The 13,734-nt window shown below is 28.6% G+C and overlaps 1 protein-coding gene across 2 annotated transcripts; it reads left to right on the top strand.

Annotated features, from left to right (window-relative positions):
• Positions 1-2,101: 2,101 nt before the first annotated feature.
• Positions 2,102-7,961, top strand: LOC109793161 (uncharacterized). Of its 2 annotated transcripts, XM_020352624.2 has the most exons (19): positions 2,105-2,294; positions 2,398-2,435; positions 2,531-2,553; positions 3,942-4,048; positions 4,134-4,185; positions 4,280-4,364; positions 4,592-4,682; positions 5,199-5,237; positions 5,357-5,424; positions 5,564-5,626; positions 5,755-5,810; positions 5,913-5,986; positions 6,086-6,178; positions 6,270-6,371; positions 6,597-6,677; positions 6,777-6,868; positions 6,979-6,994; positions 7,354-7,464; positions 7,558-7,961. In XM_020352624.2, exons 1-19 carry the CDS (start codon positions 2,172-2,174, stop codon positions 7,669-7,671), a joined length of 1,428 nt encoding a protein of 475 aa, XP_020208213.2. In that variant the 5' UTR covers positions 2,105-2,171; the 3' UTR covers positions 7,672-7,961. The 2 variants fall into 2 exon arrangements, 1 of the variants encoding a protein (XP_020208213.2); XR_002239277.3 differs by lacking the exon at positions 6,979-6,994 and having other exon boundaries at positions 2,102-2,294.
• Positions 7,962-13,734: the final 5,773 nt, after the last annotated feature.

Consider the following 13,734-nt stretch of genomic DNA (forward strand, 5'->3'; position numbering starts at 1 on the left):
TAGACCCTTAAAAATCAAAGCATAATTATAATATTAGAGAATTGAAAACACAATTAAATCTTTAAAAAATATTCCTTGATTTTAAAGGAAGATATTCTAAATTTATTGAACCGGAAATACTTTTGTGCGAACTTCCATGTTTTTTATGGCACATACCTAGAGTGTAAGGCATGCGAGCTCTCGAACCATAAAAATAATCTTATAAAATTAAATAAATCTACATTGTCATTTTCAATCACAAATTATAAGTTTATTGAACTTTTTAATAATTATTTTAAAAATCACATCATCAATTATTTTTAATTAATTGAAGGTGTAAAAATATTTAAAACCCAATTAACCTAAATCTAAAATATCGAGATATAAATTAAGATAACATTATATCATATCATTATTTTCTTTAAAATATTTTACTTCCAAGGAAGGAAAGATTATTGTTCTTAGTAAGGACTTTAGATAAATTTCACCATTTATTTCAAATGGAAATTTTAGACAATTTTTACCTAGTACGACTTTACAAATGAAGAGCAAATGAGGTTTAAAGATTATGCCTTATGATAAATAAAATTAAATGAGTTTAATTACTAAAAATATTTTTTACGAGTTATTTTTACACCAATATTTTTTATGAGTTAGTTACTAAAAATATTGTATATAAAAGAATATTCCAAAAGATATAAAATAAAACACATTTACTCTTTCATATAATATATGTATTTTTTAAGATAACTAGTCTTCATCAATTCTTATCCTCTTCATTTCCTCCATTCAATTCTTATCCTCACAGTTACTGCTTTCTTTCCTCCTTTCAATTTGCATTACTGTTAGTTATTACACAGTTACACTCATAAAACACGTGATTTCAAGTAATAGTGTCGTTTTTGTTACATTATATTTCACTTCAAATTAAAGCATAGGTGTGATAGATTTAATAATGAAAATATTGTAACCCAAAAGTGTTGAATATGTGAAACAAACGCACGTGGAAAAATTATTTAAATTTTAAAAGTGTAAGTCCTACCTAGCAATTTCAGATAAAAAAGAAAAAGAAAAAGTTGACTTAACGTGTAAGCATGGCATATTCCCATTGACTTGGAATAACACAACGTGTCCCACATCATCAGTCAACTTCACTATAATTTTTTTTTCCTAAAGATTTAGTCTTTTTTAATAATAAATTCAATTTTTATAAATAAAAATATACTTTTTCCCACGGAAAATAAAATTTTTTTACAAAAACTTTGTTAAATAATTTAAGTTAATCATGTATTAGTGCAACCAATATATTATTTTAGATAAACAATCAATTTGTTCCATGAAAGTGGTAAGTTCTATTATATTAATTCCCACAACTAAAAAAAAGCATGTCAAATAAATTTTTAGAATATCAAATATATTCTTAAATTTTATTATTTACTATCGTTTTGACACCTATATATATATATATATATATATATATATATATATATATATATATATTATCAATTTAAGTCTTTAATCACATTTTAAAAAAATTTAGATTGATATAACTATTAATTTATATTTTCATTTTTTAAAAAACTTATTTAACATTTTATTAATTTTACAAACTAGTACGGCAAAGTCTTTCAAATTTAGAGGTTAAAATAGTTATTTACTCAAAAATTTATTATTACAACTATAATATTAAGAGTAAAAAAAATATTTAGTCAACAAATAATTTTTTTTGGTAAGTACGACTTTTTTAAAAATATTAATTATCAAATTCAATAAATTTAACATACATATCAAATTTATAATTAAATATTAAAATTATGGAAAATACTCTTTAACACATAATAAATATAATATCTTAATCTTAATCAATCAAATATCATTTTTAATATAATTTAAAATAGTGATTATAAAAATTAATAAACTTATTCGTTGACCAAATGATAGCATAAGATGCGAGTACACACATTATTTTTTCATTAAGATACTAAATATTTCTAATTAGTCAAATAAAAAATACAAATAACTACCAAAAATAAATAAATAAATAAATAAAAAATAGAAATTAGTATTTATTTATTTATTTTGAATTTCTGAACTCTTTTCAAACTATAAATAGTGGGTAGTTTTTATGTTTAAATTTTAAACGAGGAAGAAGCTGAAGCGTGTAAGGGAAAGAGTTGATAGCAGAGAAAGAAATGGGGGCCTATAACAACGTCGACGGTTCTTTGCCACCTTCATACGACGTCGCTTGGGGCCAAGATCCCAGGTTCTGCAAGCACGTTCACGACAACCTCCATGGAAACATTTATATCGATCCCGTAATTTCAATCCACCAAAACATTATTTCATTTTCTACATAGACAGTGCAATTGCTAATCTCTTGATTTATGTATTCTCTTTTGTGATTGTTCGATTTTCCAGCTTAGTTTGAAGTTCATCGACACTGAGCAGTTTCAGAGGCAAGTTTGTTTGTTAATTGTTAATTCTGCGGTTTTGTTTTTGTTTTTTTTTAATTTTTTTTTATGAATTTCTTTTTGGTTTGTTTGTAATGCAGGCTTCGCGAGTTGAAACAACTAGGTGAGTTAGTATCTGTTTCTTGAATCGAAGAAATAAGCACTAGTGGTTTAGAAGCAACTTTGAAATTGAAATTAAATGCACTTGCACAGTTACTTGTTCTAGGTTATGTTTCGTAGCTTTTTGAATTTTTATTTTCCATGAGCTCCAGAATAATTTGTTTGCTTTCTTCAGTTGTTCTTGCAATAGAAATGGAATCTTTGTATTTTATGAAGTTAGAGTGACATTTTATGAACGTTTCTAGAAATGCCTGTTTGTTTGGAGAATTTTGACTTGTTTATAATGTAGTGGTTGAAAATGAAATAAGGTTAATACATAAAATGGAGTAGCTAATAGACTATTGACTATTGAGTACTACGTTGGACTGTTTTAGTATTTATGTTATTTGGTTTTAAATGCTAAGTATCCATGCTTCTCCTTTCTGGCATAAGGATTTTGAATGTGTTTTGCTAGCCAGGGAATTTCATGGAAAGTTGATTTTGCTGCTTTGGGAATGTATTTTACCAAGTATTCCAAGATTTTGGCCTTAAGTTCAATTTAAAAAAAATACCAAAAGAAGATGCTTCTATTGGTCTTCAATACTCATTTTGTTGTGTGTCATGAAAAGTCTTATGCCCCTTCCCTGCCCTACTTCCAATGAGTTTTACTTGCAGGAAAAGAGTACCATGCATGTTTATCATAAAACAGGTTTCAGAATTTTGGAAGTTTAGTTGTACAACTTGTACTTGCATTATAGCTTAGTGAATTTATACTGGAATGACAACATGTTCAAGTGTAAAGCTTCACAATATGGTGGAAGTGTTTTTGATTTTCAACAAAAGATTATTTTTTACACAAATATGGCTTCATGATGTGAAATTGTTAGTGTGTGTATGTGTGTGAGAGAGAGAGAGAGTTTTGGTAATTATTATATGCTGGATTGGTGGTTTAAAGTGGGATGGAGGAAGACAAAATATATTTCTGAATTTTCACTAATAAGTTACAGAGATGAAAGCACACATTGACTTTTATGGAAACTTAAATGAAATAAATTTTTATGCATTTATGCTTATGATATAATTAACACAAGGAGGTTCTCTGTTTGATTCCGGGCCAACTACTGGAAATAATAAATATACATCAATAATTTTTTTCCTTTGTGATGCTATGGAGTACATCAAGAATATTTGTGATGCAATAGAAGATACTCTGTTTATTTCTTTGGTTACAAAGTAGTTTCTGTCATTTTCATGCAAGTATGTAACCTGTAAGAGGAAGACTATTGGTGTAAAAGGTTTTATTTAAAACTGCTTCAAAAATTGTTATGCCATTGATGCACACATGGCTTGATTTCCCCTTTTGAATATTCAGTATTTATGATCTCTCCAATAAATCAATGTTATATTTTTCAGGTTTTACGCATATGGTTTATCCAGGTGCTGTGCACTCCAGATTTGAGCATTCTCTTGGTGTGTATTGGATTGCCAGTCAATGTGTGGAAAATCTTAGAAGTTACCAAGTATAAGATTTTATTAAATATATTTTCCCTTTAAAGGAATAGTAAAAGTTTTTTTTTTGATAGATTTGAGCATGTGATCTTACAGGGCATGGAGCTTGGTATTGACAGATTTGATATTCAAACAGTGAAACTTGCAGGTAACTTATGTTTCTCAGAACTGCTGATGATTTTAATCCATTTTTTTTTGTTTTAAATAATTTATTTATACCATGGATGCCATCATTTCTGTAGGACTTCTACATGATGTGGGACATGGCCCCTTCAGTCACTTGTTTGAACGCGAGTTTCTTCCCCAAGTTGTCAGCGGTTCTCATTGGTACTCTTATATATATATATATATATATATATATATATATATATTCAGTATGATCCAATTTAATTTAATGATCTAATTTAATTTTTCTCTGCATTTTTTCCCTCATAATGTTTAGAGAGAAGATTTCATGTCTTTGTTTGTAAAAACTTAAAAAGTTTTATCTGGTTATTCTTAAATTTAATTTGTGATCAAAATTCATTCAGTGTGTCATATTTTGTATGTTGTAGGTCACATGAACAAATGTCGGTCAATATGGTTGATTATATAGTTGATGAACACAATATTGATGTTGATCCCCAAATGATAAAAAGAGTCAAGGTAATGCTACTATTAACAATTATGTTTTCATGCTTAAGATTACCAGTCTTTAGATTCTGAGCATCACTTAACCATCATTTGCATGAATGGAGTATTAGGAAAATTAGTTGCTAAAGTCATCAATACTTAGTTGATATAGACTTGGAAGTTGGAAACACCTTTCCTTTTAGTTTAGAAGCGTTTAACTTCTTTGAAATATAAAATGTGATAAGAGAGGCAGATAGCCATAGTAGTTCTCTATTGTAGCCTTTAGTTGGAAATGTTTGTTCAAGCTTTTCCCTGGACATTTCAAAACAGGTTTAGAAGGTTTTCTAGCTTCCATTTTTTCCATCACCTTTCCCTGTGTTTGTGTGGATATCCTAAGTTGATAGAGCTATTATGTGTGCTTTATGTTATTTTTGCATAGAGACATAGTTGTTCACTTATTCTGCATAAGAAGCATGGTGCATCACTCAGATAAATGGAAAGTAGGAAGTGGTTTGAGTCTTCATCTTAATTGGTGGTTAATATTGGCAGGAGATGATATTGGCAAGCTCTGAATCTTCTCCTCCAAGGGTAAGCTTTTTATATAATCTATTCTTAAGGTGTATTATTTTTTAATTTTTTTTTTAACCATATGTATTTGTTACCAATGTCTCTGTTTCGGCCTCGCTTATTTGTTGTTGGTTATTTAGAGCTCAAATGAGAAAAGTTTCTTGTACGACATTGTTGCAAATGGCCGAAATGGAATTGATGTTGACAAGTAAGTTAACAGATAAAATTTAAAAGTCAAATTTGGTTCATAATTCTTTTGTATATACTCTCTTTCATGTAGTCTTTGAGTGGCAGAGCATCTGAGTTATACTATGTTCTAATGTTTTGTGGAAACTGTTGATTCACAGATTTGATTATATTTCCCGTGACTGTAGAGCTTGTGGTCTGGGATGCAACTTTGATTTTCAAAGGTATCACAATTTTCTTCAAAATAACTTGATTCTTATCATCAGTTGTTTGATAATTTTTTAGCTAGTAAGCAAGCCTAAATAAAGGTTATCTATCACTCCTAGCATCTTAAATCGTGATTTACTTACAGGCTATTGGAGACAATGCGGGTTTTGGATGATGAGATTTGTTACCGTGCTAAGGAGTGTTAGTGTCCCATCTCAAAACATTTTTTTGTAGTACCTTTCTATTTTTCTTATTCTTTTGTGTTAGTAATTGTCCCTTGCTTTTGGCTGTGTAAATTGTTAGACCTTACCATCCACAAAATGTTTGCCACTCGTGCTGATCTATATAGAACAGTTTACACACATCCAAAAGTGAAGGTATGAAGTAGATCCCTGCCTTTCCTTTTTCCATTTATTTAATGTCCATAAACATACCCTCGGCTTTTACAGTTTCTTATCCTATCTTTATGTTTCCAGGCAATAGAGCTTATGGTGGTGGATGCACTTGTTCATGCCAATAACTATTTGGAGATTTCATCTCAAATAAATAATCCTATTCAGTACTGGAAGGTCATCAGGGCTTCTTACGAATGAACTTGTTTTAAAAGCATTTTTACAATGTTCTTCTAAATAAAAAAACATATTTACTTTAAAAATGCAGCTGGATGACACAATAATTAAAACTATTGAGACATCTCCAATTGAAGAACTAAAGGAGGCAAGGGAGTTGATCCTGCGGATTCGAAGGAGGAATCTGTACCAGGCATGTTTTTACCTGTTGTTTTTTCTGTGATTATCAGTTACATGCTGTATTTATTTATTTGGTAGTGGTATTTTTCTCAAGCTGATTGCATGAATCCATGCAAACTATTGTGTGGCTGTATCTAAATTTACATTTGCCTAAAATGTTTGTGTTTTGTGTATCCATTCAATTATTATTATTATTTAGTTTTGTAGAAGCTCAGGAAGTTTCTTTTTTGTTTTGCAGTTTTGTAATGAGTATCCTGTACCAAAGGATATGTTAGACAATTTTAAGAAAGTCACTGTTCAAGATATTATTTGTTCTCAGGTCTTCAATCTCTTTAAGTCTTCCCATTTCCATATACTTTTGATCCTTGCTGTTCAATGAGGATATTTCATGTTGTTTTATATGTAAATCATTTGACAGAAGAGTGGTGGAGTTACATTGAAAGAGGAGGATGTGGCTGTTTGTAATGTCAAAATTGATTTGACTCGTGGAAAGCACAATCCTCTGGAAAGGTATTCAATAAAGAATAATCATGCATTCTGAACATAGACAATTAGTTTGTTTTAACTTACTAATATCGTATACTAACTTATGTTTCTCTTTGTGCTTGTTTCTGGGGCAGCATCCACTTTTTCAAGGTATATGAATGAACCTAACTATCTTTTATCAGGACATTTCATCTATAATCTTATACTTTAATTGATTTTGATGGTGTCTATATTGTATAAATGGAGTATGCCGTCTTTTTGGATTAGTGAACCCTCTTACCTTGTGTAGTTTGACAGTTTAATTTTTAAGCTATACTTCCAGAATTAGTTAAAGTTCAAACTCTGTTTTTACTGCTTGTGTGGAAATACTTGGCTGCATTTGTTGAAAACCATAGGAAATTAGGAATACTTGAAGTGTGTGTGTATGTTGGGCGATAGTGATTGGTGTATCGTTTGGATTAAAATTTTGCTAGCATGTATTACATTTACTAGTTCAATAATGTTTTCAGGACTATGAAAGTCAAGAGAAATTTACAATATCTGATGACCGTGTAAGCCACTTGCTACCTACATCCTACCAAGACATGATAGTTAAGGTGTACTCCAAAAAGCCAGAACTGGTCAGTGGAATTGAATCTTGTGCAAGTTTGACCTTATTTGCTTTACACATTCTGGTTGGATTTATTTAACTTTTACTTTGTGCAATGCTTTAGGTGGAGGCAATTTCAGAGGCTTTTGAAAATTTCCAGTTGAAGACATATGGGATCAAGGCGCAGGTACATCCAACACCAGATAAGAAGAAGCGTCGTTACAATCCGCTTGTATGAGGGCAAATATATCATTACTATGATACCATATTTTGGCCTTTTTTTTCTGTCTCACCTTTTTTAGGTATACGGTATAACTATATTTTCCACAATTGAAATATAGTTTTAAGTCAAAAGAAATCAATACTACACTCTCTGAAGGAAGGTTGTATTTGAGTACCATTTCAAAGAGTCAATTACATGTATAGTAATGGTTAAGTGTAACAGCTTCATTTAGCTGTAATTGGCAGTGAGAGCAATCTTTTATGGTCACTGCTAGTTGGCAATTTCAACTTGCAAATGTTTCCAAATCTCATGTTCACTTTTCATGGATGAGACTGCATTTTAGTTTACCCTTTTAGACTACTAACTACTAAGCATTCATTACGTTAATTACAATTGCGATTAGTTGGAAAAAAAAAGGAAGAAAAAGTCAGCTAATTAACTTGGTTCCAATGTACCACATAAAATCATTGGATAAATCTGATTGAGGGATTTGACCCAAAGGCATGGAAATATTGTTGGATTGCCAAGTTGACTCCTTATGGCAGAAAATCTAACAGCATATGCGTCTCGTGACGATGAAAATTTGTGGTGCTTAAGCCACAAAAGTCATAGGCCACGGTGCTTATCTAAAGATCTTAACATCATATTTCATGCTTACATCTTTGATGATATTTGGTGAATTTTTCCGTTATCAGTGATATGAACTATGAATGTAAAATTACTTTTTTTTTTCCTACCAATCTATTTTGGGTTCATTTATATGTTGGGAAGGGTCGTCCTAATTTTTGTTCTGGATAGTTATGCCCCTATGATCACGGGTGTTACTATTGATAGCTCTTAATAAAAATCTCGAGCATTTTGCGATTCAGTTGAAACTTGGCCTCGTGATTCACGACTTTGTTGAGACTTGAGGGACATCTTTTTGGTCACATTAAAGTCTGAAAGTAGGCCTTCACGGGTAAGCATTAAGCATATCACCAACATAGAGACAGCAATGTTACTTACCCTTTTAATTCATTGCAAAGCAATTGCCTAAAATTTCATATTTCCTTTTTAGTATTTTCCTTTTGGAACTGAAGCATAGAAATTCACAAACATACATTAGGCACGTCACATGAATATATATACCACAATTTTCTTTTTTAAATTTAAAATTTTGTTAAAATTCGAGATGTCGGTCATGTTTTATGGTAGTGTTCAATATATATCCCATGAACATGGTACATCAAATTTACAGACACCGAAAAAGTTCAACAATCTATAAATTAATCGAATTTCGAATTTTAAAGGGTGAGTTAAATTAACTGTTTGAAATTATACCAAAGTTATCATTTGTATCTGGAATTTGTGCACATCTGGCAACAACCAAACAAGCATTCTTTCCTTTCTTAAATTTGGAATATATATCATAGAATTGAATAACATTTATTTATTTGATGAAGATAAATCAAGTCCAGGCTGTATTCTAAATTATGATAATCTGTTACTTTTTTGTACCCATGATTCCAAAGTGTTAGACACGGACTAACACATCGTGATCATTGAAAAATTGAAAGCATCTTAAAAGGAAACGAATTCAAAAGAAATCATAGGTTTTGGTTCTTCCATCTATGTTTGATATTTCAGTTTTCAATCAACTATAACGACGATCTTGGGTTATGTAGATTACCATGGCCCATAAAAAATAGTTTGATTCTAAAATTGACACCTTGCTTGAGCTATGCTATTTTATAAGAAGGAAATATTTTTCTTTTCTATTTTTCCTCTTTTTCAAACAAGCTATATGGGTACCTTAGAATAACACATTTGGTGGCCAAGACTCTCTTAGCTTGCTTCTTTATGTTCTTTTTTCCTTTGTTTTTCATACTTTATTTAGATCAAAGTACTTAAATTTCAAATGCAACCTTCCCCAGATGACCTATTCAAGCTTGTCATTGAAATTCTCTTTCAGCAAAAGAAGTCTTTTCCCTTTATAAGAAGTAGTCTTAAACAAACCAATACTAGTGAGACAGTTGGTGTGTACTTGGCCACTCAGGGTGTCAAATTGGCATTGATGACCAAGGATGGTATGAAAATAGACCAGGGAAAACCAATTATGAGAACCCATTTCAATGATGAGTACAAGAAGAAGCTAAACAAATTTGCTTCTTGTCACCTGGATGCATGCATTGATTTATGAGGAATACTTTTTATATTGTCCAGCATAAAAAGTATTGCCAAATGCACTAATATTTTAATATTTCTTTTCTCTATTTGAGTATTAATTATTGATATTTCAATGCCAAAGAGTTTACGATAACTTACGCAGCATGCTCAATGAATGAGTTATACTTCATTAATCATTATTCCACACATTTATTTTAGAACATATAGTGGATGTTTAATTTCCGTAAAAAATCTTATTAACCACCTATAATAAAATCTCTCCTCCTAACTATACATTAGTTTTATTTACTAAATTTGAGCTTAAAACTTTACGAATCTAATTTTTTTTAAACCAGCTATTTGTTGATTAGAGTAAATAGCATGCATTCACATTGTATAACATTGTATAACAGTAAGTTTATTCAATTTAATAATAACTTTGTTAAGAGTTACACCAATCATAATTTTAAATTATTTTTAAAACGTATAGAAATTGAACCTTTTATTTTATCTTCAAAATAATTTTATCCCAAAACATAATTTATCATTTATTTTAAATGGGATGCATTCCCCTCATGTACAATTAAGGAAAGAAATTTAATCCCATTTTCTTAACATATGAAGCTTCTGTTAAAAGAAAAATAGTAATATAATTCAATCTTTGTGTACTTAAAAAAATTATCAATCACTCATCTATATTTTGCAAGAAATTTTTAGATGGTTTTGTCTGACGTTACTTGTATTATCTTTTAGTATAATAATTTCTATTTCATAATCCATTGCTTATTTTTACTACTAGAACCATTATTTGTCTCTTGTTTGACTATCTTGGCTGCCATCATTTTCAGTTTACATATGTTATTTTCACGTTACTTTGTGCATATCAAGTAGCGTGTTGACAAGTTGAGTTGTAAACTTCAATCAAAATCTAAAATATATTAAATTGTAAATATATATGGAAACTCTAAAAGTTTAAACACTTCAGTGACATTCATCATTTTTCTTTATATCTTTTTTTTTTATTATAGTATTAAATTATTTATCATATTTATATTTCTTATTATTCTGTTTTTATGTCTCTAAATATATTCTAAGAGCATTTTCAATGGGGTTGCTTATAAGCAACCCTACTTACCACATCAGCCTGAAAAAGAGCAAGTAAGTTATTTAAAATTTAACAAAATTACTTATATAAGCACCGATTTTTAAAAAAAATGAAAAAAATAAGATTGATGTTCATGAATTATTTATCTAAACTAATTTAGTTTGTGCTAAATATGAAACATAGAATAGTTCTTTTCACTTATCTATGGGTGGGGAGGGGGTCCCACCAAACACTTAACGATATATATCAACAATATGAAATGTATGAAGAGAAATCGTTTTATATTTTAATTTTAATAATTAAATGTTCCCCCTCTCTTTATCATTAAGATAATCCATTGGTTTCCCTAAAAGTTTGCTGCTACTGTCTTACTGTTTTATTGGAGTATTATATGTTGATGTCACAACCACAAATAAGAAAAATAAATAAATTGGTCCGAGTATATGATGGTTAGAGTGTTGATCAATGACTCTGAACTTCACCAAATCAAAAACTACGATTCTATGAAGTGATTACAAATATTAGGGTACTGGTCGTGGTCCAATTCCTCAATCATGATTAAAACTAATATGGATATAGTTAAAAATTAAAAAAAAAAAATTTAAATTTGTATAAATAATTTTTTTTTAATCGATGTTACGACTTTGTAAGAATCTATTCGGGTAAATTTATGTAAAAATAACTTTAAGAGAGAAAAATATGAAGAAAACTTAAATTTTTTTTTCATAAATTAAAATTAATTTATACAAAAATTTAAAATAAAATTTTGAAAAAATTAATTGAAAACTTCTGCAAAAATTACCTTATATACAAACTAATTTTTATTTATGAAAAAATTTATTTTATTTTTTTTTTCTTCTTAAAAGTGCTTATAAAAAGTTTATCCAAATAAATTAATTATTATTTCAGTTTTCACTTGATTTTAATAGTTCACATAGAAAAATATTTTTTTTAGGCATTGATAAGAGTATTTATCAGGGCCGTCGGAAAGAAATTCTTAAGATCTTGACTATATTAAAATTATTTTTTACAACATTTTTTTTTATCAAATCTAACACCCAAATTTAACTCTTTAAAAGTTGAGGATCAATGCAACATCATGTAAGGGAGGTATATTGGATTAGAATTTTAAATGATTTTTTTAGTTGAAAAAAGTCTTGTTGATTTTAAAAGACTTTGCAAGATTTTCATAACTTTTAAAATTTTGTAAGATTTCACAAGACTTTCAATCAGGATTTTAATGGATTATGCAAGACTTTTACGTTAGGATTTTAATGGATTCTGCGGGACTTTGTGAACTTTGCAGAATTTCATAAATTTTTTACATAAAATAAGAATTCAAGATTTTTTTCATACATTCAAATTTAAAAAGAGTCAAATATAAAAATAATAAAAAAGATAATAATGTCTGGATAAATAATAATAATTTTTTGTAATATCATGTCGTTCTAAATAGAATTCACCAACATATCCATAGCTATACTAGTCCTCCAAATATTAGTATCTTTTCGCTCTTGCTACTGTGTTTTAATAATAGGCTCAAAATTATGATTTTCATTAACCAGTAATGTTAAAGATGAAGGTTCGTCCATCACTTCAATTGAAAATTCATCATAATGACATTCTTTATGAAGAAAGTTATGTAGTCCCACACATGCTAAAAATTATTCTAAATAACATTTCAAATTTTTTTTATAATTTGTGGTTTAAAATATTTTATTTATAATTTTATAAATGATTAAAAAAAATAGTGGGACAACTACCCTACTCTCTTATAACTAAATATGTGCCTTCATTTTATATCGATACTAAAGTAGATATTTACAAACATCAATTGGGAGAAAAAAAAATATCTGAAATTTGTTACAGGTACAAAATATATTTTTTTTAATTTTTAATTGCTTTCAATTATTCACTCGCGAAGAAATATTTTTAGTATTGAATTATAAGATACTGCAATGTCTTATGTTAATTTTCTTTTTTAAAATATAAAAATCTTAATTTCATAATATAAAAATTAAAAAAATAAAATTCATAGTAAAAAAAAGAAATAAAATAATTGTTGAGTCATAAAAAAGGAATGATAACAATAACAAATTCAAGAGAGGGAGAAAAATCACAATTTTTATGTTGAGAGGGTTCTTCTCCCAATTAAGATCCATTCCTATCTCATTCTATTTACAGAAACCCTAACTCAAATTCATCTTTTACATATATATACATACATATATATATATATATATATATATATATATATATATATATTGTTATAATAAATCTAAATTTATTACAAGGTCTTGAAGATCTATAGTTGATTATAGAGATAATGATATCAATTTTAGCTTTTACCTTTCCTTTTTCTTGACGCGTGTTATAAAAAAAATTACTACTTAAAAGTTAAAATTTCAAGTGTTTTCTGTGTTATATAAATGAGGAACAATCTCAATTAAATAGACCAAAATAGAGAAAGTCAATTAAAGAGAACGGAGAGAAAAATAGAGCAAGTTAATGACACTATCATTTACGTATATAAATTTCACCAAATAGGAGAATGAAATGAAAACAGTAATACAATATTCTATATAAGTAGTAGAGTAGTATTATTAACAAGAAAAAAAATGGAGAAAACATGAGCATAGAAAAAAAATAGATGAAAAACCCACCTGAAAATTCTTGAAGCACTTGAAAAGTCACTTAAAACAATCCTCCAAAATCTTATGAGTTTGGATGAGATTGTTTTATGAATTTGGTATTTATAGATACCACTAAAAAGTCCATCAAAATTCCTCTAATACAACAATCCTTTAAAATCCCTATATTTTTGAATA

This window comes from Cajanus cajan, chromosome 2 (assembly GCF_000230855.2).
Source record: "Cajanus cajan strain Asha chromosome 2, NIPB_CcT2T_4, whole genome shotgun sequence".
Lineage (NCBI taxonomy): Eukaryota > Viridiplantae > Streptophyta > Magnoliopsida > Fabales > Fabaceae > Cajanus > Cajanus cajan.

Excerpts from the sequence above, each read along its gene's own strand:
- LOC109793161 (XM_020352624.2), top strand. The coding sequence starts at position 2,172 with ATGGGGGCCTATAACAACGTCGACGGTTCTTTGCCACCTTCATACGAC. Across the intron at positions 4,683-5,198 it reads AAATGATAAAAAGAGTCAAG|GAGATGATATTGGCAAGCTC; the intron begins GTAATGCTACTA and ends TAATATTGGCAG. Across the intron at positions 5,425-5,563 it reads AATGGAATTGATGTTGACAA|ATTTGATTATATTTCCCGTG; the intron begins GTAAGTTAACAG and ends GTTGATTCACAG.